The following is a 23,815-nucleotide window of genomic DNA, read 5'->3' on the forward strand; positions in this document are numbered from 1 at the left end:
CTTAAACAATAGTCTCTTCTGCATTTTATTGAACCATCTGTCTCAATAAGGCTCGTTTAAAGGGGTTGGTAGTGTCTGTTCTAAAGTCCTGAAGGTTTTGTCACTACTCGATTACAATTAAGGTTGTTCAGAGATTTTGTTCCAGTAATGCTACACATTTTTTATCCTTTCCATTCCCACGTCCAGAATTTGGATTCTCCTGTTGCCCAGCACAGGACGAGACTTACTGCCGGCTTACGGCGAGCAAAATGTTGTAATAGGTCCTCATGACCAGCAGAGGGAAATGCATCCCAGGAGAGAGAAAACAAATCCAGCTTTTATGCAGCAGTCGCTGGTATTTAAACGAGGCGCCAGTCATTGTCTCAGTCTGACAAAATACACTTTATGATTTACAGCCAGCAACTCATTGAATTATCAGCACACACAGAAGACAGCAAGCTAAAAAAAAAAAAGCAGTGACAGTGCATTATGAGCAATGCTGGAGAAGTAGTTCAAATTATAATAATTTGAGAGTCAAGTCATTGCAATAAATAATATCATCAGGTAGGCGTAACTACAGACCACAAGAAAAACAAGATCAACAGAGTGCATTATAACATTACAGTAAGTGCTTATTACAAAACCCACTATTCTACAATCAACATGAGTCCATATCTCAACAAAAAACTCTTTTGTGGATCCCAGCAAACAACAAAAATTAGTCAGTTTAAGGTTCAATTCATGCAGGCGCATGTGCCGACCGCCATAATACGCTAACTGTACTACAAGTGTCTTTCTGTTGTGCATTTCACCCGCGGGTGGCGGGTATGTTTGACACTAAAGCTTCTGCAGTATCAGCTTCTGTCAATCCTGCGGACATTGTACAACACGTCACGGTCCAGCATAACGTGAGAAGTTGATGCTTCCTCTGCAGACTGCTGGACTTCCGCGTCATGTGACCATAATCGCAGCATTTGTGATTACACAATCTCGTTTTATCATATCAAGATATTATTGCAAATACAATTAATCATTCAGCACTACCCCACAGTCACAGTCACAGAACAGATGGCCAGGTTGATATCCGGACAGTTAGCTGAATAAAGCTGGATTTAAAGGACACGCAGACCTTTTATGTGCTGCTATGGGTTGACAGGCACAATGTGGACCCTCTAACACCCCCTTCTCTCTAAACGCAGGCGTTCAAGGCAGATGGCCATCCACCCTATGTCTAGGTTGTGTGTGAGGTTTCTGCCGGTTAAAAGAAAGTTTTCATTATCACTGTTGCCAAGTGCTTACTCACGATGGGACAGTTGGGACTGTTGAGTCTCTGTAAAGAATATCACAATAATATAGAGTGTAGACCTGCTCTATATGAAAAGTGAAATGAGATAACTGTTGTGTGCTATATAAATAAATGGAATTAAACTAGTGTAGATCCAACAAACATCTCTGCAGCTTCATTTAGTTTCATTGCTCTCACCAGCACATTTGTGCTTTTTGAGAAGACTGAGCCGAGTGAACCTTTTATAACAAACTGAACAACTAAAGGGTTTCTCCCCTGTGTGGATTCTAGTGTGTCTGGACAAAGCACTTCTGTGACTGAAATTTGCTTCACAAACTGAGCATGTGAAAGGTTTTTCTCCTGTATGAATTCGTAAGTGTGAGATCAAATTTGAGCTTCGTGCAAATCTTTTACCACAAACTGAACAACTTAAGGGTTTCTCCCCTGTGTGGATTCTCATATGTTGTCTCAGATGTTCCTTTTGTGAAAATCCTTTACCACAGACAGAACAACTAAAGGGTTTCTCGCCCGTGTGGGTTCTCATGTGCCTCAGAAACTCTACCCTCCATTGATATGTTTTTTTACAATCTGAACAGCTGAAATGTTTCCCTTCTGAATGAAGTCTCATATGATTTGCTAAAGAGTTCTTCCCTAAGTATCTTTTATTACAAACTGAACAACTAAATGGTTTCTCTCCTGTTTGGAGTCCATTGTGTTCCTGCAGATGTCCTCTGTGGCTAGAGCTTGTAGCACATTCAGAGAAGCTACTTGATGTTTTTCCAGTATTAAATTCCACATCAATTCCAGGTACTTCATTGTTTTGCAGAGAGTTTGAACCTGACTGAGGTTCCCTGGTCTCCTCCCAATCACAACTGTCATCTGCCTCAGGTTCAGAGGAGTGTGACGTCTTGTCATGAGTATCGGGTTGTAAATGTCTGTCTGGATCAGAGTTCCTGGCTGGTTCTGGTCCTCCACAGTCCTCTCCATCACTTTTTGTTTCCATCTGTTCAGTTAGTCTTTGATGCTCTGAGGACTGATGACAAAGAGAACAATGTTTTTTGAGCTGATAAGGCCAAGTGAATCCTCTGCCACAAACACTGCAGCTGTATCGTTTCTTTCCAGTGTGGAGTGCTATGTGGTTTGTCAGATAAACCTTTTGTATAAATTTTTTACTGCAAAATGAGCAGTTAAATGGTTTCTCTCCTGTGTGGATTCTCGTATGTCTCTTCAGATCTGAGTTTCGACTGAACAGTTTACCACACTCAGAGCAGCTAAACGACTTCTCACCAGTATTATGTCTGTTATTTTTCAGAAGGTTTGAAGCTGACTGAGGTTCCCTGGTCTCCTGCCAACCACAACTGTCATCAGTCATAGGTTCAGAGTCTGACGTCTTGTCTTGAGTATCTGGTTGTGAATGTCTATCTGGATCGGAGTCCTTGGCTGGTTCTGGTCCTCCACAGTCCTCTCCATCAGCTTCTGTTTTCAAATGCTCTGCATCTCTGTTCTCTTCAGTTTGTCTGTGATGAAGCTCTGAGGACTGACGACCAACACACTGATGGTTTTTGAGCTGATAAGGCCAAGTGAATCGTTTGCCACAAACAGTGCAGCTGTATCGTTTCTCCCTTGTGTGGAGCACCATGTGGTTTATCAGATACACATGTCGTGAAAATGTTTTACTGCAAACAGAGCAACTGAATGGTTTCTCCCCTGTGTGGATGCTCATGTGTCTCTTCAGATTTGAGTTCCGGCTGAATCGTTTACCACACTCAGAGCAGCTAAATAATTTCTCATCAGTATTATGTCTGTTATTTTGCAGAGGGGTTGAACCTGACTGAGGTTCCCAGGTCTCCTCCCAATCACAACTGTCATCTGTTTCAGGTTCAGAGGAGTCAGAAGTCTTGTCATCAGTATCGGGTTGTAAATGTCTGTCTGGATCCAAATTCCTGCCTGGTTCTGGTTCTTCATCAGCTTCTGTTTCCATCTGTTCAGTTAATCTTTGATGAAGCTGTGAGGACAGATGTTTCTCTTCATCGTCTTCTTCACACTTCACTGGGACTGGGAATGTGTACTTGGTGATATCAGCCTTCTCCAGCCCTTGAAGCTGCTCTCCCTCCTGACTGGTCCAGAGTTCCTCCTCTTCCTCTTTAATGTGTGGGGGCTCTGGTGGGTCCTCCTGGTCCAGACAGGGGCTCCACTCATCTTTAATGTGCGGGGGCTCTGGTGGGTCCTCCTGGTCCAGACAGGGGCTCCACTCCTCTTTAATGTGCGGGGGCTCTGGTGGGTCCTCCTGGTCCAGACTGGGGCTCCACTCATCTTTAATGTGCGGGGGCTCTGGTGGGTCCTCCTGGTCCAGACTGGGGCTCCTCTCCTCTTTAATGTGCGGGGGCTCTGGTGGGTCCTCCTGGTCCAGACTGGGGCTCCACTCCTCTTTAATGTGCGGGGGCTCTGGTGGGTCCTCCTGGTCCAGACTGGGGCTCCACTCCTCTTTAATGTGCGGTGTCTCTGGTGGGTCCTCCTGGTCCAGACTGGGGCTCCTCTCCTCTTTAATGTGTGGGGGCTCTGGTGGGTCCTCCTGGTCCAGACTGGGGCTCCACTCCTCTTTAATGTGTGGGGGCTCTGGTGGGTCCTCCTGGTCCAGACTGGGGCTCCACTCCTCTTTAATGTGCGGGGGCTCTGGTGGGTCCTCCTGGTCCAGACTGGGGCTCATCTCCTCTTTAATGTGTGGGGGCTCTGGTGGGTCCTCCTGGTCCAGACTGGGGCTCCACTCCTCTTTAATGTGCGGGGGCTCTGGTGGGTCCTCCTGGTCCAGACTGGGGCTCATCTCCTCTTTAATGTGTGGGGGCTCTGGTGGGTCCTCCTGGTCCAGACTGGGGCTCCACTCCTCTTTAATGTGTGGGGGCTCTGGTGGGTCCTCCTGGTCCAGACTGGGGCTCCACTCCTCCTTAATGTGCGGGGGCTCTGGTGGGTCCTCCTGGTCCAGACTGGGGCTCCACTCCTCCTTAATGTGCGGGGGCTCTGGTGGGTCCTCCTGGTCCAGACTGGGGCGCGACTCCTGCTGCTCAGGGGGAACCTCTTCTTTACTCACCAACAGCAGCTGGAAGTCTGTGGAGAATAATGAAATACATACACATTTTAAAAAAACTAACTTCCTTTTACCATACAAAACCAATAACACCACTATATTCTTTAACATATGGGGAAACAATTCAGATTCAGTACAACATATTTGGAATTAGGGCTGGGATTGATTTGACACATCTTTCTTGCTCTAAAGGGCTCTGGCCTGCGTGCAGATGCAGAGGGAGGCGCGGGGCTGCGTGGGAAGGGAGCCAGAAAGGAGGAAACGCTGGCAGGACTTAACAGAAACATTAACTATATCCCTAACGTTAAGTAATAGCAGAAGTGAAGAGACTAAAAAGAGGAGTTCCTTAGTGTCGCCTCAGCTCGCCTGGAACCTCAACGGAGGTGATACAAAAAAAGTACCAGATAGCAGGTAAAACTTTTCCCGATGGAAAACCAAAAAAGTCGAGGCGAGTTGAGCTGGTACTGTGCAGTGGAAAAGGACTAAAAGGAGGTTGACTTACAATCACTGACCTAGGTTCAGGCACACACCCATGTCATGGTTGGGACAGAATACAGGAATCCTGAAGTAAAATTCACACTTTTTAAGACTTTTTTCAAGACCTTTTCAACATATGACTGCAGCGCCACTTTGAGCTTTAACCTGTTAAGTCAGCAACACACCTTTAAAGGGGGGATTGTGGAGTTTTTAAAAGGAATTTAAATATATTTATAACATTTTTATTGCCTATATGTGACCAGGTTGTAACCTCAAAATTGCTCTTACTAGTATATATTGTCAGTTGTAGATCTGTAGTTGATGCTCTGTTGATGCTTGTATGTTGTAAGTCGCTTTGGATAAAAGAGTCTGCCAAATGAGTAAATGTAAATGTAAAAATGGAGGCATTCACCAACTTTCACAGTTGCTTAAATAACAGCCTGTATAGACCTACTGTCTGATGTTTATGTGCGCAACATTATTGCAAATCATGTGAAAAATTTTGTGTTTTAGTTGGTTCAAAATAGATGATGTTAGCTTGCCTGCAAACGCTGACCAGTTGATAACTACCTGACATAGATATAATTAGGGCTGAAACAAATTCTTTACATCATTGTTTTGTTTAATCCATTTAACAATATACCACAGTGTTTCGCAGGGACATTTATTGCTGTCGCAGGTCACGCTTACGCTGTGAACACAAGGCGATTATGATGGCACTGTTTGCAAAGTGGAGGAAGAGAGAGAAAATAGCGAGGGACAAAGAAGAAAGTGTCTAAAGTATGGGATTATTTCAAGCTACAGAAAACAACACTCTTTAATGTTACCATCCATCCACTGTGTGCAACAGTACGACGATCAGAAAGCAGCCAGTGTTCTGCCAGCGGACCACAAACAAGGTAACAGTAAGAGCAACTTTAGCATTTAATTGAAATCATGATTGATTGTTGAGTTGAAACCAAAGTATGCCACAGTCCTCAGCTGAAAATGTGCACACGTGCGTTTGTTGTTCTCCTTTTTGGGCCGTGAGTTGTGACCTCACAGTCAGGAGTTAACTGGGTGTCGGGAGCTTCACCTTTTAACTCACCTGCAGCTCTGTCTGTAGCTCAGACAATCCCTGCTACCTGCGTGTGCTAATCCATCCTTTCACCCAGATTCTTTGTCTTTATTATCGCCATCTTTATAATAACAAACAGCTGTTTAGTGTGCAGGATCGCTCATTTCCCGTTTCACATTTCACGTGTTTTTTCCTGAGAAAATGTGGTTTGGAGACCAGCGTCCTGTGACGGAGCTGTTGTCAGCCAGTGTTGGGCAACGTTGGACAGGTTTGTGCAGCGGTGTTCATGAGAGAGAGAGAGAGAGAGAGAAAGAGGGAGCGAGCCAGGAGGTGCTGCACGAATATATCCTCCTCAATACAGCTCTTTAGTCAAAAATTATTTTAAATAGCCTACGCCTAGTAAGAATTTGGAAAATCAATATGTGGCAGTCCGTGTTGATAATTATCCAAATTATAGGTTAATTATGGAAAACACTGCTGGGAAAAGTAATATTACAGTTACTGCCCAACACTGCTGTCAGCTCCTGTAGTGTGTGTGTCCCTGTCACCGATCAGTCACGTAGTGTGAACGCCACATTTTCAAGACTGCCATCATATGACCGGAGCACGCCAGCCGAGCGCTCACTCTCGGTTCGGACTGACCATTCTGCGCCCTTCTCCCCCCGAAGAGTGGCAGCGCCAGGCTGGCCAGGTAAGCTAACGTTGAGCTAACGATTAGCTAACGTGACGCTCACATGCGGCCTGCCTGGATCAGCCGACCAGGGAGATTCCGTGAGCCCACGCTGCTCCACATTAGCTGCGGCTAATGACATTTAGCAACACGTTTCATTGCTGCTGGCCGACCCTCGTCGGTCAGAGCGGACCACTGCTAAGCTATGGGTCGAAAAAAGCTGTGTGAAATCTTGTTGCTCCTTTTTGTGGAAGTTGTTGAAGAAATGCTGTCTGTGCCTGCCTCAGTCGAACCAGCCACACCAAGCACACATTTCCCACACGGTGTGAGCCAGCTGCCGTTAGCCAAGTGGCTAACCTGCAGCTTGAAGCTAAAAGCAACAAGCAGTACACTCTGTTCACGATCAGAGGTCCCTTCACACCCGTCCCCACGGAAACTATATGAGTGCACGACAGCAGAAATTCGCTTTGTGTGGACAGAACATTTTTCTGATGGAAGAAATCTGTCGGGCAGCGTGTGATGCTGTTGACATCATGCACGTTTCCCCCGGCAGTGCCCAGCTGCGAGCTCGTGCATAATCACGGCATCAATGGTCCTTATGTGCGTCCAGGGGTTCCCCCTTGGTTACCCTATCGCTGCTCCACATATTACGCACTTTCTCACTTCCCCACATTGTGTGAGAGGCCCATCCTGGACCTGTCGCTGTTCAACATGGCGATTATGGTGAGACCTTTTTGCATGTTAACAGTGAAACAGGTGATGGAGTGTGTGCGCCAGGGACTCAGGCTCTCCTCCATCGACCTGAAGGATGCATACTTTCCTGTGTCCGTCATTCCCTGACACAGGAAGTTTCTACGGTTTTCATTCCAGGGTGCCCAGTACCAACACAACTGCCTGCCCTTCGGTAACTCCTTGGCCCCACGCACTTTTTCCAAGTGTGTCGAGACAGCCCTGGAGCTGCTGCGGCATTGGGGTCCGGTTTTATCTGAATGACTTGCTGCTGCTGGCGCCAGAGGCCCCTGATCTGGCCTACTGGCGGGACCCCCTCTCTCTTCGGTCGGGGTTGCCCCTGGGCAGGGTCACGTCCCATATCTCAGTCTTCACAGACGCCTCCCTGATGGGCTGGGGCGGGACCTGCCTTTCTCAGGTAGTGGGCGGTCTGTGGCGGACCACAGGCCTCTCCACATAAAGCTGACAGCGGACCTGAGATTCCTTTTGGCTAAGGTTGCCTTGCTCCTGGCTCTGACATCGGCCAAGAGGGTCAGCGATCTGGCTGCCCTCTCTGTGGTTCCGCCATTTGTGAAGATTCAGGGCGACAGCAGATTGGCTGTTCTGCGCCCTAACTCAGCGTTCATGCCTAAAAGCATTACGAACTCCTTTCCTCTGTCGGCGTAGCGCCTGTGTCACTGGCTGTGCAATGCCATTTCCCAGGCTTACGTGTCTGCCGGTGAATCTCCCCCGGATGGCATCAGAGCGCACTCCACGAGAGGTGTCTCCTCCTCAGTGGTGTTGCACGGTGGGATGACAGTGGACGACATCTGCACGGCGACCTCCTGGTCGTCCCCATGCTCTTTCGTCCGTTTCTACCTGCGGGATGTCTCCCTTTTCCCTCTGACTCACTCAGTACTGAGTGTTTTGGTTGAGTGATTGTCCTTGTGAGCATGCGGTGCGCCCTCTCCCACGTGACGGTGTGGGGGGGGCGGCCGCTGCTTACGTGGCCCTGGATTGTGCGCAGCTGATGCGGTTGCTGTCGTGACCCCGCCTGCGTCTGTACGGCTGCGGGGGCCCCCACCCAGTTTCCCAACGTACGCATGGGTCGGCCCTCGGCCTCCCATGCCGTGCCATCGGTGCTCATGCGCACACCGACACCAATGCCACAGTCAGCGTGCGACTGGGTGGCTCATTATGGCCCTCGGCCTCCGAGTTGTGCTTGGTGGTACCGAATGGGCCAGTGAGGCGTTGACTCATCCTGCTTCGCCTCTAAACCAATAGCGATAGCCTTAGAGGGCGAAGCCTATACGAAATAGAATCCGGGTTACAGTACGTAACCCCCGTTGTGTGAACGGCACGTCGTGTAGTCTGCATGAGCCTTTAGTATAACTTGTAGAGCACTCAGGTGATGTTTGTTTGTAAAGCAGCTGTCAGGTTGTTGGTCTGATGTTTGCTGTATGACACACTATGAATTCCCGAAAGGACTAGTAAATATCTATCACCTATAAACGTGCACAGCTGATCCCGTTACGGTCGGGAAATTGATTTTGAGACTGTAAAACTAACACTCCTTTTTGTGATAACTTTCAACCACTTTACATAATTCAAATAGGCTAGAAAGGAACAAAGCTCAGGCGAATAAATTGTTACTCAAGTAACGTTACAAGTAGGGCTGGGCGGTATGTCCAAAACTGTTAGCAATGTTAGACAGCTGTGTTGTAGTTGTGTTTAACTGTTGTCGCATGTATTTACCATTTTGCAACACGTGTTTCAGTGAGTGAGAATGTGTTTAGAGTTTTGTCTCAACTACCTGAACAATTGTGAAAAACTGTAATAGAAAAAATAAGTGCTAATTAATTTGAGATTTAAATGAAACATTTATTGAACATTTGTTACAATGTTCTTCAGGAAAATGATATCACTGTTTCATTATAGTTTTATTGCATCTAACTCAAATGTGACCTCAGCTACAGAAATGTGACGTTCCAGCCGTAAAGTGTACAAACCTGCTTCAGGCTTTGTGTCCAGCAGTTTGCGTTGTCCACAAAGTTCCTCCTCGTTCTCGACTTTAGACATGTTTACAGCAGCTTTTCCTCCAGACACACTCCGTTACAGACACGCAGCTCACTCTGATAAAATACACACTGTGAGGCCGAGCTCCGGCTCCGGCTACTTCCTGCTGACAAGCTAACTTCCTTTAGCATTCTTGGCTAACAGGAGATGAGTCTGAGGTGAAACATCCCGAAAGTTTAAACAGAGTCCACTTAAACACGTTGATCCTCACATGCAGGCTCTGCTGCTGAACTCCGGCTGCATCTAACGGTAACGTGAAGGAAAAGTTAGCATGTTAGCCACCGGAAGTACATATTCCGGTAACAGTATTCTTTTTTCAAAATAAAAGTGACCAACCTTAAATTTACAGGAGCTCAACTACATTCGTTCAAGGGCCAGAATGTTTCCAAGCAGACACTGTTGGGGCAAATAAAAAAGGATGTTTAGGCTTAATAAACATATTGTTTAATATTTTCACTTTCATAAAATTATTGTTAATGTTTATAACTAGAAAATGCTCTTAGACCTCTGCGTAGTTCACTGAGAAGTAATGTTAAAATCAGTAATTGTAAATGTTAATGTAGAATGCAGTTCTGATTGGCAGAAAATATTAACCTGTTTTGACACTGATATTCAGTTGTGTTAGTCGGTGTAAGATAGTCAAAGCCCCGGAGCCTGACAACATGCCACTAATATATTATATTCAACTAATTTAATATTTCATGTTTGAGGCGTATTTTTTCCATTTCCATTAAAATAATTAATTTAAATGCGGTGTGGTTTATAGCCTACCTGGATATTCCCTGGCTCTGTGTCAGGGGCCTGTATGAGGCATTTTGTTTCAACAATGTTTTTGAAGTTAGTGAAGTTAAATGAACTTAATAGTTTGAGTTAAAACAACTTAACCAAATTAATACTACTTTCCATCTCATGTTAAGGGGATCTAAATTCCAAATTTGTTTCAGCGTCCTCAGTGGGAGCTACGCTCCTGTTTCCTTTGGATGTTTGAAGCTCAGAGTTTCCAAATGTGCTCTGAAAGACACAAAGAGATGTGAACATGAGGACTGACTGATGTGGACTCCTAGAGGCAGAAGCAGAGGAGTTACTGCCCTCCAGTGGTCACTCTGAGTCACTACAACACTACATTACACTGAGGTGTGGCCAACAGGACTCTTACTTCTTACGTACTAATCAGTACTGATGAGGTGATGAGGATTGGTGACAGAGTCCACATCAGTATGAGTGTCAGTATCAATATGAGGATTCATGCTAGTTTCTCTGTGAGTCTCTTTAAATCCCCCCTCCACTGTATTTTGACATTTCTATGATATTTCATATTTTTCTGTGTCATTTCCGTACAATATTGATTACCCACATATCGCCAAATATTTTTTGCCAAATAGCTTAATTTTGTGCTCAAAGTTGCAAAAATTGCTTAGTTGCTAAAACGGGGTGGTGACGTATGACTATAGTGATTCCATAAGTCATACGTCATTCTCCAAGCTTGCGCAGGCGCACTGTCATTTCTCGTTAAGTCAGAGCATCAAACTCATAAACATCGTTGTGAGCGAGCTAACCAATTTATCATGTAATTACTTAGAACTTAGGTAGCCTATTTGTAAATATCTCTAAAAGAGAGATTTAGATGAAATCTGGTAGACAAATGTCTCAGCCAACGCTTGAGGAGTGACTTTTGTTGTTCTCAACATTGCAAGAAAGTGTTTTGTTTTGTCAATGCGCTCAGTTAAAAGAATGGTCTGTGTGTATTTTCATGTAGATGTTATTTAAAATATTTTCTATAAATAAAATCTTGAGAATAGCACTTTTGTTTGCTCATGAGTCTTTTCTAGTTTAAAATGTTGTTTCATTTTGACCCATTTGGTGCATCCACACGTTTTAAAAAGTTCCACTCTTGTTTGTGTTATTGTTAATTGCAATTTATAAATATTAGAATACATTTATAGCTTTATATAAAATATGTTTAACCATTAATGCACTATGCATCTGTTCAATATATATATGATTGCAACCGCATAAAATGTGATTCACTGTATTGTCAACCTAATGAGGCTGTATAAAAGGTGTAGACAGGATACAACACGTAAAGGTAAGGACTTCATAACGTGGCCCAGCAGACAGCCTGTGAGCTGGATGGTAAGCTTGGTAATATAAGGACACAACATCTACAGCTACAGCTGATGAAAAATTATTGTGTGTGATGTAAGTAGTTTGTAGTACATACAGTGTTTCTTACAGCCTACATAAACAGAAATAACTCGTTAGTTTTAATCTCTCTTCTTAGTAAAGTTCATAACAAGTCAAATTTACATGCAGAAGATCAAGTATATGTTTTTTTTTCTAACTGTAGACAAAATAGCACTGGTTGGTATTATAATATATGTATATATATAATAGTTTCTGGTTGTCATGGTAATTGATGCTTTTAACCACTCCGGATTCTCTGTTTGAGAAAGAACATTAACCCTAAACGGCAGTTAAAACTGGCTGAGGGCTTTAAGGGTCCAGTTTGTGTTGAACTCTGTTGGTATCAGTGGGGTTATTTAAAGAGTTACCATGGTAACATTTCTTGTGAGCAGCAGCTCGCCCCTTGTTTCCTGTTCACACTTTACTTTCACTTTGTTCATGACGCAGCTTCTTTTCTCCGTGTGAGGTAAATGTAACCGACATGTTTCAAACTAACTGCTGTTAGCTTGTTTTAGTAAAGTAACTCTGAACTTTAACAAACTAACTGGGGTCCTCCATGTTGTGGATATCTGGGCTAAGCGGTGGAATAAGAGCAGCTGTTGAGCTCCTTTCTCCTCAGGAGTTGAACACAGAGTCGTTGTTTCCGTGCAGCTTCTCTTCCTGATGTCTGAAGCGGCCTGTGGAGGAGGCGGAGACGAGCCGCTGCTCTCCCGCTGTCTGAGCCACTAACTGCGGCTCGGCCGGTAACACCAGAGTCCAGCAGAGTCCAGCAGAGTCCAGCAGAGTCCACCAGAGTCCACCAGAGTCCAGCAGATCCTCGCAGGAGCTAACACTCACATATACTGAGAAATCTCTGCAGGTAGCCTCCATCATCTCTTCTGCTGGATTATACATCCACATGTTCTGGTCCTTTTCAGACACTTTGCTCACTGATCACTTTATTTTGCAGAATTTCAGGGAGCGCTGGCTGCTATAATCGTGACAAACAGTGCAAACAGCTGCTGACGTCAGATTATTGGGCTGTAATATGAACCAGAGCTTTCAGCACTGACCTGTTTCATGTTTTAATAATAGTGTTAGGCTGTGTTTCTGTGTAGTCAGTGATCAGGCTGCAGGAATCTGCAGATGCTATAATGTGTTTCTGAAGATCTGATCTGCAGCCTTTGGAGATCACAGCTCAAACAGTGGTCAGATGACGCAGCTGTGCAACACGTCATCTTTAACTGACGTCGCTTTAAAATGACGGCTCAGAGGAAAACAAGGTTGTTATAGTTTAGGATTTTTCATTAGTTTTTAATTTTATTTAGTCTTGACTTTTTGTTTTCAGTTTAGTTTGAATTAGTTTTTAACGTGGGTTTGCTAGTTTAAGTTTAGTTTTTCCACAAAACATTAAAATACAAGTAAAATCATTAGAAATAATGCAGATTTCATTATCATCATTCTTGGTTAAATAGTTGAAATACAATAAATGGAGGTGAGGGACAGCTCACAGCCACAAACAGCAGGTCCCTAGCACCCTGAAGGCAAGTCTGACTGGAAAGCAGCTATATTAAAATCTAAACCTTTATTAATCAAAAAGAGGCAGTAAAACAATGTGAAGCACAAAGAGACACACTGGCTGAGAGATCAGAGCCCATAAAACACACACTAGCTGACATGCAGTAAATATAATGACCAGCAGACACGTTAACCCAGAGTTGGAAGTTTATCCCACAGGCAGGATGAGCTCTAAGCCAGACCATCAGAACAGAACAAAACAAGCAAAAGAAAACCACCAAGACAGGGGGGCTGGAGCCAGTCCCAGCTGACAAAAGGCAGCCTGGACAGGTCACCACATAGACAAACAACCAGTTACACTCACACCAAGGATAATTTAGAGGATGGTGGGAGGAAGCCCGAGTACCTGGGGAGAACATACGAACGCCACACAGAAAGGCCTGGACCACTAGGGTTCAAACCTGTGACCTTATTGCTGTGAGGCAACCGCGCTAACCACTGCACTACCACGCCACCCTACACGTAAAGATAATAGAAAACATGTTCAAATCCCACCAACTACGCAGCCGATCCCTACCTGGGTCCCCCCGACTACTTTAGCCTCCCTCTAACGTTACATGGGGCCCTCCTTGTAGCAGCGGTCGCCACCTGCTGCGCTGCGGCCAGACGGCACCCTGACCCCGGGCACAATCAGCGTGCCAGCTCTTTACGCGGAGGACAAAAGCATAAGGACGAGAGGACATCTCATTTCATTAAATGCCTGTTTCCTCGGCACAAATTTGGGAAATGAGAAAGGCCCGTATGTCACCATGATGGATTCATGGGAACTTGCAGTGTTGAAGTCCCTTGTGGAAGGGTAGTCTGACAGATTAAGCAAAACGTCACTATGTCACTTGACATTAAAACCTTGCGGGAGCAAGGGGGCTGCAGGGGCCGAGTCTGGCGGCCGCAGTTGCTTTTTTCCAGCTGCACAAAGTTGTAATCCCACTATTGCCTTGTTTCCAGTCTGACGCCTTGTTTTTGTCTCTGGACTCGTTCACAAACTATAAAACTGTCAACAAGAGTTAAACTGTGAGAAAGCATCAACACCACCAAATAAAACATCCTGTTCTCTTATTATGAAAATCTGCTCCTGGTCCTCCATGCAGGTGTGTGTGCTGGGCTGCAGCTTCATGCCTCCATCTAGTGGACTGATAGTAGAAGTCCAGCAGCTGATGGCAGCTTCCTCTGCCTCACGCTGCTGTCTGACTGCATTCAGCTGCCACTGATATGAAACAGAAACTAGCAGCCAATCAGTGGAGGAGCAGCTGATCTTTTTCCAGGAGAAATGATGGAAAGGAGGATTTGAGTTGATGTGCAGATGAATGATTTGTGTTTCCTCTCCAGGTGAAAGTGGATGTGAGTTGAGCAGCATGAGTCAGTGTGAGGACAGAGAGGAGGGAGTCCCTCCCTCTAAAAGCACTCTGTGTGGGGAACATGACAGCCAGACCAAAGCTCAGAGGTGAGATGAGGATCTCTAACTGTCCAGGACTCAAATCACTCCACCATCATTATTCACTCTCAAAGCTCTGTGTGTGTTGTGTTGAAGCCCAGAGCAGCAGCAGGGACCAGACTCTGCTGGACCTGGACCTGGACCTGGACCTGAGCCCAGCTGTGTGTCCTTCAAGAGTGACCGGTCAAAGGATATTATTATTGAATTTAAAGGACAACCGTCTGCTGCAGAGAGGTCAGCTGTTAATCCCATTAAACTCTGACTGATTCATGTTTAATGTTATTTATCCAGAAAAGTTTTATTAAAGCTGTGTGTTTATTTCAGGCAGGTAAACAGAGAACTGAAAATCTTTACTTAAGTAAAAGTACAACTACTCCCATAAAAAGTACTCAAGTAAAAGTATCATCATTCACTCAACAGCTGTCTGTCTGTGCCGAACAGGGAGAACCACACGTCTCCGCTGCCCTTCGGCGTTTCCGAGTTCCTCCCTTTTCTTTACATTATCAATTAACCTGTAGATAATTGATTATGGATTATTTGTTAATCGATTCAGAATCGTCCAAATCCGCATTGCAATGTATGCAATTATTTTCCACACCCCTATCCTCGACACCCACTTCAGCACAGTAAGCAAACTGCAATGGGTGTAGGGAGGTGGTCACCTGAGGCCTTTCCAGGACTTTCATTATGTGGGATAATAATGCCACCGCTCTATAATGTTTGAGGACAGATGGAGACGTCTTCTTTGGTTTCCGGAACAAGGCATGATGTCTTCCATAGCAATGGAACGTTCTCCTGGCTCAGGCTAAGATTGAAGACGTGGTGTAGGATCCCGCATAGCTGGTCTGTGCTGTCATAACAGTTGCAAACAAGGTAGCTGACAATTAGACTATCAATGAGACATTACTATGACGCTATGATGGCAGTTGTTGTTGAAATAAACATTTGAGGGACGCACATGTTTTTCTGTAGGTTTATTTAAACATCTGCAGATGCAATCATTGCGACACACATATACCAGAGTATGTGCAAATAAGTCAAAACAGCGATAACAACACAGAGGAAGACCCATCTACTAATGTCACAGTAATGTTACTTACTGCGGCCTAACTGTAACATTCTCAGTCCAGCTCACTAACCATTTTTTTATCATCCAACACATTATGCTGTGCTCACAATGCTGAGCCTCCTGTGAAAGATACACAGATAATAAAGATAGTTACTGAAAAGCTGACAGGCGAGCTAATGCCGATGTAGCACTTCGGCTAAATGCAGTATATCAGAATTAGAAGGAGCTTTTTTGCCAAGTAGTGTATCACACATATGAGGAATTTGCTTTGGTATAAGGTGCTACACGTAGACAAACATACAGTTGACATAAATAAATGTAGAAATATATAAATATGGAATAAACAGATGCTATATAAAAGAATAGAGAAAAATAACACAGCTATTTGCAAAGAAAGAACAACGAAGCAGATATTTACATGCTCATTACTCCGGTTTGTGTTGTGCAGACGTATTGCAACGGAAGAAAATATTGTGTACATAAATATATAGAGTAACAACAATTAACAACAAATATGTGCTATGTGCCAGGTTCATGCATGACATGAAATGAAGTGATATTTATATGTGCAGAGGCCTTGTTGATGAGGCTAGCTGGAGACGGGAAGAAGCTGTTTTTGTGGCAAGAGGTTTTGGTCCTGATGGACCGCAGCCTCCTGCCAAGGGGAGAGTCTGAAACAGTTTGTGTCCGGGGTGGGAGGAGTCAGCTGCGATCTTTCCTGCTCGCCTCAGAGACCTGGAGGCGTACAGGTCCTGAAGTGATGGAAGATTGCAGCCAACCACCTTCTCTGCAGAGTGAATGATATGATGCATCCTGCCCTTGTTCCTGGCAGTGGCAGCAGCATACCAGATGGTGATGGAGGAGGTGATGGCGGTGTAGAAGTGCACCATCATTGTACTTTTGCAATAATATAGTAATAAAATCAAAAACAGGCTATAGTATAGAGAACACTATAATGAATATATACACACTATAAGCAGAACAGACAGATTGAGACAGTAGTTCAATAGTGCCATGAGCAAAGTGCAAAGTGTTAAACAGGTGTACATACACATAAATGTACACATGTACACAGTGTGATGAGTGCAAAAAATGCTGGAATAAATCAATATTATGTGCAGGTGTTATGTAAATAAGATTTGGTATACAGTATATACAATATGACAATACGAACAGTAAGAACAGCTCTGAAATGGAGAACGGTGAATTAAGAAATGGCATGTGGTAGCCACTAAACAGGAATTATTGCACAGCAATGGTTCCTGACACTGAGAGTCAGAGTCAGCTGTTCATCAGAGTGATGGCTTGTGGGAAGAAACTGTTCCTGAGTCTGTTGGTTTTGGCGTACACTGCTCTGTAGCGCCTACCAGAGGGGAGGAGCTGGAACAGGTTGTGTCCGGGGTGAGATGGATCTGCAGTGTTTCTGCCCGTTTCGTAACTTGAAATGTTAAATCCTGAATGGAGGGCAGGTTGGCACAGATGATCTTTTCTGCAGTCCTGACTGTCCATTGCAGTCTGCTCCTGTCCTTTTTGGTGGCAGATCCAAACCAGACAGTGATGGAGGTGCAGAGAACAGACTGGATGATGTCTGTGTAGAAGTGGATCAGCAGCTCCTTGGGCAGGTTGAGCTTCCTGAGCTGGCGCAGGAAGTACATCCTCTGCTGGGCCTTCTTGATGATGGTGTCCGTGTTGGGCTCCCACTTCAGGTCCTGGGATGTACAGGGAACCCATAAATTTGAAGGATTCCACAGCAGACACAGGGCTGTTGAGTATGGTGAGGGGGGCAAAGTGGGGGGGCTCCTCCTGAAGTCCACGATCATCTCCACAGTTTTGAGCGTGTTAAGCTCCAGGTTGTTCTGACCGCAACAGAGAGCCAGCTGATCAACCTCCCGTCTGTAGGCTGACCCGTCACCGTCCCGGATGAGGCCGATGACCGTTATGTCGTCAGCAAACTTCAGGAGTTTGCCAGATGGGTCTCCTAAGGTGCAGTTGTTGTTTTAGAGGGAGAAGTTCAGTGATGAGAGCACACACCCCTGGGGGATGCCAGTGCTGATGGTTCTGGATGTGATGTTCCCCAGCCTCACCTGCTGACTCCTGTCAGTCAGGAAGTTTGTAATGCACTGACAGGTGGAGGTTGGCACAGTGAGCTGAGGATGTTCGGAATGATGGTGCCTAACGCCGAACAGGAAGTCCACAAACAGGATCCTTGCATATGTCCCTGGAGAGTCGAGGGGTTGCAGGATGTGATGCAGACCAAGGTTGACTGCATCTGACCTGTTAGCCCTGTAGGCAAACTGCAGGGGGTCCAGCAAGGGGCCTGTAATGTCCTTCAGGTGGGCCAACACCAGTCTTTCAAAGGACATGACTACAGATGTCAGGGCGACAGGCATTTAACCTCTTAACATTCCATTCCATGGTCCGTCAGGTCCTGGCGGCAGCTTTTGGTATGTGCACACAGCTGCTATGGTAACTTCATACTCATATGATCCACCATTTGAAAGCTAAAATCCTCGTGATTCGACCAATGCAAACCATTCCAAGATACAATCACCACAGCGGGTACAATCAGAGCCTCTGTCAGACCAGCCAGTACAATCCAAATTGACGCGAATCACATATGAAGCCTAATCCACTGATCAATTATATTCCATCAAAAACGGTATTGTTACGTTGTCAAGGGTACAGACGATCCAATCCAGTAAAAATATTAAGTCCAAAACTAGTTAGTCCAATATTCCATCAATAAATCCCAAGCGACAGTCAATTGCAACCAATTGTGCCGATGGCTGGCACTTCATGTAGCCAATAAAACTCAGAAAATAGCAATATCCAGCTTTAAGAAGTAAGTTCATGATCTACCGGCAAAAAAACACATCTGCGTCAAGCTACCGGCTAATACAGAGCGATGCAGCAGCAGCAGCCAGCTGTTTCTGCACAATAGAAGTCAGTGCAGTCTAAACGGCGTGAAATTACACGTGAAATGCAAAAAATGGAATACCACGCCAAATGACTTAAGAAATCGGAGTGTTGTTCCTTTTGATGACACCAGGCTACTCACTCAGGAAATAACTTCTGTTAGTTTCATTTTATAGGCTTTTGTCACAACAGAGGAAAAAACTAGAGTATCTCTTGAGAATCTCTCTCTCTGTCCCACCATACCCCCTTCTTGACACATGTATCAACTTTACTTTGTCAGTGAATGATCAACCTGCGTTTATACCATACAGCTTTTCCCTCTGAAGTTGCTCTGACCTATAAATGAAAATCAAACGGTAGTTAGGGTTGTGATGTAGTTTAAATGTTCTTTTTAGCTTGTACATTGTACAATGTTCCCTGGTGTTTTACTTTGTTTATGCCCATTATTCTTATTCTTATTCTTATTTCCCTTCCAACTTTGTTTTTACAAGAAAACCAAGAGGAGAAATCATCTGGTTACATTAACTGTAGTAGGTTGTTAGTTTAGCTTAAACAGCACAGATGTTCACCAGAATGATCCTGAAAGCAGACCAACATCCTCCTTTTCAGGCATTGTTTGGTCCACAATACAGTTTGAATGAAACAAACTAACCTGGCAAAACCCATCAGTTGGTTTTAGTTGTTGTATGTCAAACAAGCAGAAAATAACAAATACATACATGTATATGCATAAAACAAACAGCATAAAAACTTTATTTTCCTGATGATTCACTCATTTCACCTGTTACAGGTATACAGTGATTACTACAAACAGGTAGCGTCCAGATAACTTCCAAGAGCAGGAGTGACAAAACCTAACAAGCTGGTAAAAGAAAAAAAGAAAACTGAAAGCTGCACAGAAATATACACTGGACTGTTGATTCACAGCGTGATCAGCAGTACGACCAACACTTTAATGTCAGGGGAAACCATCCGAGTCATTATTTTAATCAACACTTTAGGTCAAATGGCCTTTACCCTTTTTTTGGATCTGTGTGGACAGACATAATGTGATCTAACTCTTCATGATTCCTCCACAGAGTCCACCAGGAGAGCTCAGAAGTTCCTAGTGGTCAGTCTGCCCAGCAGCATCAAACACACCTGGACTCCATATTTATGGTCTGTACATGTACAACAACTACTTTTCCGTCTATTCTGTTCACAATAATCTCCACGCTGCACTTTTTAGACCAGTGGATTGTCAGTCTGTCCAACATGGATCTGATGTTTGGTTCCATGATTTGACTTTGATTGTGTCCTTCATATAATATTCTGTTCCAGCTGCTGGAGGACAACATTGTCACTTTTGTGAAGAACGAGCTGAAGAAGATCCAGAAGGCTCTGAGTTCAGATTACCCAGAATGCTTAGAGAGTCAGAGGGAGGATGAGGAGGTGTTGGACGGTGAGGAGGAAGAGCAGAGGAGGAGCAGCAGAGAGGCATTTCTGAAGATCACAGTGCACTTCCTGAGGAGAATGAAGCAGGAGGAGCTGGCTGAGCGTCTGCAGAGCGGTAAGAGGATTTCTCTAAAGATTTAAACTGCTGGATAAACGGGACATTTACTGATGGCTCAGCAGATGGAGGGAAACGTGGTTACATATGCATTCTTTAAAGGAATTAAATTGTCATATTTTCCTTATTACAAAATGGTGAAATGTTGACAAAAATTTTATCTTTTATCTCGTTTGCTCATACAGAACCTCCTTTTGCAGTCTGTCAGCGTAAACTTAAATCTAAGCTGAAGGAGAAGTTCCAGTGTGTGTTTGAGGGGATTGCTAAAGCAGGAAACCCAACCCTTCTGAACCAGATCTACACAGAGCTCTACATCACAGAGGGAGGGACTGCAGAGGTCAATAATGAACATGAGGTCAGACAGATTGAAACAGCATCCAGGAAACCAGCCAGACCAGAAACAACCATCAGACAAGAAGACATCTTTAAACCCTCACCTGGAAGAGATGAACCAATCAGAACAGTGATGACAAAGGGAGTGGCTGGCATTGGGAAAACAGTCTTAACACAGAAGTTCACTCTGGACTGGGCTGAAGACAAAGCCAACCAGGACATACAGTTCACATTTCCATTCACTTTCAGAGAGCTGAATGTGCTGAAAGAGAAAAAGTACAGCTTGGTGGAACTTGTTCATCACTTCTTTCCTGAAACCAAAGAAGCAGGAATCTGCAGGTTTGAAGAGTTCCAGATTGTGTTCATCTTTGACGGTCTGGATGAGTGTCGACTTCCTCTGGACTTCCACAACAATGAGGTCCTGACTGATGTTACAGAGTCCACCTCAGTGGATGTGCTGCTGACAAACCTCATCAGGGGGAACCTGCTTCCCTCTGCTCGCCTCTGGATAACCACACGACCTGCAGCAGCCAATCAGATCCCTCCTGGGTGTGTTGACATGGTGACAGAGGTTAGAGGGTTCACTGACCCACAGAAGAAGGAGTACTTCAGGAAGAGATCCAGAGATAAGAAGCAGGCTAGCAGCATAATCTCCCACATCAAGACATCACGAAGCCTCCACATCATGTGCCACATCCCAGTCTTCTGCTGGATCACTGCTACAGTTCTGGAGGAGGTGTTGAAGACCAGAGAGGGAGGAGAGCTGCCCAAGACCCTGACTGAGATGTACATCCACTTCCTGGTGGTTCAGTCCAAACTGAAGAACACCAAGTATGATGGAGGATCTGAGACAGATCCACACTGGAGTCCAGAGAGCAGGAAGATGATTGAGTCTCTGGGAAAACTGGCTTTTGAGCAGCTGCAGAAAGGCAACCTGATCTTCTATGAATCAGACCTGACAGAGTGTGGCATCGATATCAGAGCAGCCTCAGTGTACTCAGGAGTGTTCACACAGATCTTTAAAGAGGAGAGAGGGTTGTACCAGGACAAGGTGTTCTGCTTCGTCCATCTGAGCGTTCAGGAGTTTCTGGCTGCTCTTCATGTCCATCTGACCTTCATCAACTCTGGTGTCGATCTGCTGGCAGAAGAACAATCAACCTCCCGGAAGTCTGAAACAAGTAAAGATGAATCTTCTGTGACACAGTTCTACCAGAGTGCTGTGGACCAGGCCTTACAGAGTCCAAATGGACACCTAGACTTGTTCCTCCGGTTCCTCCTGGGACTTTCACTGCAGACCAATCAGACTCTCTTACTAGGCCTGCTGACAGAGACAGGAAGTGGCTCAGAAACCAATCAGGTGACGGTCGAGTACATGAAAAAGAAGATCGAAGAGACTCCCTCTGTGGAGAAAAGCATCAATCTGTTCCACTGTCTGAATGAACTGAAGGATCGTTCTCTAGTGGATCAGATCCAACAGTCCCTGAGTTCAGGAAAACTCTCCACAGATAAACTCTCTCCTGCTCAGTGGTCAGCTCTGGTCTTCATTTTACTGTCATCAGAAAAAGTCCTGGATGTGTTTGACCTGAAGAAATACTCTGCTTCAGAGAAGGCTCTTCTGAGGCTGCTGCCAGTGGTCAAAGCCTCCAAGAAAGCTCTGTAAGTGGGATTTATTCATCATTCAAAACTCTGCTATCTTTCAACAAGAGACAAAAATTTAAAAGTTATTACTACTGTCTTTCCAGGCTGAGTGGCTGTAACCTCTCAGAGAGAAGCTGTGAATCTCTGTCCTCAGTTCTCAGCTCCCAGTCCTCTAGTCTGAGAGAGCTGGACCTGAGTAACAACAACCTGCAGGACTCAGGAGTGAAGCTGCTGTCTGCTGGACTGAAGAGTCCACACTGTACACTGAAAATGCTCAGGTCAGGATTCCGTAAACCAATTCAACTGATGGCCATTTAAAAAGTTTAAAATGTTTCTTCTTTAAGTCATATTTTTTGTTTGTTAGTGATAAAAAGTTCAAAGTAATATTTTAGCCATGCTAGCAGAGTGGCTCTGTGGATGGTAATGTGGAACTGTCAGCTGGTCCAACAATTCAGTCTGAAAGAACAACTTTTGGATGGATTGTGATTTTTTTGTGTGTTTGCAGGCTATCAGGCTGTCTGATAACAGAGGAAGGCTGTGTTTCTCTGGCCTCAGCTCTGTGCTCCAACCCCTCCCATCTGAGAGAGCTGGACCTGAGCTACAATCATCCAGGAGACTCAGGAGTGAAGCTGCTGTCTGCTGGACTGGAGGATCCACACTGGAGATTGGAGACTCTGAGGTATGAAGAGGCCTGCTGCAGCTAAAGTCTGATAGAAGAGGTCTTTTTGGTTAATCACACTTGTAGGAAGCTTTTTTCCTTTGATAAGAACAGAAACACTGGTTAAACCAAAAAAAAAAGATTTGTGTAGGAGGTCTCCAAGGAAAATATCTCCAGGAACAACCATGATAATTGCTGTTAGTAATAATTCATGCAGTTTGGTCAGATCAGAATTGGAAACCCATTCTCACTCCCCGACTCGTCACATATGGACACACGATCAAGACCCCTCGGCATCAGTTTGTAACGCACTGAGGATCTTTTTAGCATCATAGTTCAACACAGTGGGCGAGCCATGTAGCGCCAGTTTTTTACTGTAAAGCTTGGTGTAGGTGATATGTATATGATATTTAACAAAAAAGACTGAATAAGGAGTTTGTGGTGGTTGGACGGCCAGAACCCACACTTTGAGCCCTAACATAAAGGCTTGGTTGAAAAATACTAATTATGTTCTGACTTTAGGTGAGGCACAAATAAACTTGAAGAAAGCCTAAAGCTAAAATGATGGTAAACTCTTTAGCCAAAGGCGGCAGAGTTTTGGTTTTGGAGGAAGGTTTTCTCGCTTAAAACTATTATAATTAACTATTAACTACATATTGATTATTTAATTATTATTAAATAATTATTATTCTAAGAAAACATTCAGGGAAACATACTGTAACCAACAGCTATTTCAGCAAAGCATTTAACTAGCTACCTGAGACTAGTAGTTATAGTCTCAGTTAGCTGGTTAAATTAATTGTACTGTCAAACACATTTTACACTACAGTTACATTATACACACTTACAGTAGTATTAGTCTTAAAAACACAGTGTTGCTCATATAAAACAGTGTAATAGCTACACTTCTATACCGATTCCTAACAGTGTAGTTACAGAGATTTCTGTCTGTTGGTGTTGGGTCAGATGTATGACCAGGCTGGGCCAGTTAAGCCTGGTCCCCACCTTCACCAACTTAATAAAACTTCGTCAAAAAATAATCCCCACAGTAGTCAAAAAACTTCTCTGGAGGCGGTCAAGAGTTTATTCCAAAACAGGACAAATAAACCCGTACAACATCCCAGCAGGCTGGAGGATGAAGTCCA

At 44.6% G+C, this 23,815-nt stretch overlaps 1 protein-coding gene across 1 annotated transcript in view; it reads left to right on the forward strand.

The window, feature by feature from the left end:
• Positions 1-11,807: 11,807 nt before the first annotated feature.
• LOC119902295 overlaps positions 11,808-23,815 on the forward strand; it is a 91,397-nt gene continuing 79,389 nt past the window's right edge. The window contains exons 1-8 of the mRNA XM_038718810.1: positions 11,808-12,377; positions 14,402-14,516; positions 14,604-14,741; positions 19,572-19,650; positions 19,813-20,041; positions 20,227-22,030; positions 22,117-22,290; positions 22,518-22,691. Coding sequence (XP_038574738.1) covers positions 14,428-14,516; positions 14,604-14,741; positions 19,572-19,650; positions 19,813-20,041; positions 20,227-22,030; positions 22,117-22,290; positions 22,518-22,691 — 2,687 coding nt within the window. The 5' untranslated portion in view covers positions 11,808-12,377; positions 14,402-14,427. The remainder of the gene's footprint in view (positions 12,378-14,401; positions 14,517-14,603; positions 14,742-19,571; positions 19,651-19,812; positions 20,042-20,226; positions 22,031-22,116; positions 22,291-22,517; positions 22,692-23,815) is intronic.

This window comes from Micropterus salmoides, unplaced genomic scaffold (assembly GCF_014851395.1).
Source record: "Micropterus salmoides isolate LMB-PRFRI ecotype aquatic unplaced genomic scaffold, ASM1485139v1 Ms_hic_scaffold_1, whole genome shotgun sequence".
NCBI lineage: Eukaryota > Metazoa > Chordata > Actinopteri > Centrarchiformes > Centrarchidae > Micropterus > Micropterus salmoides.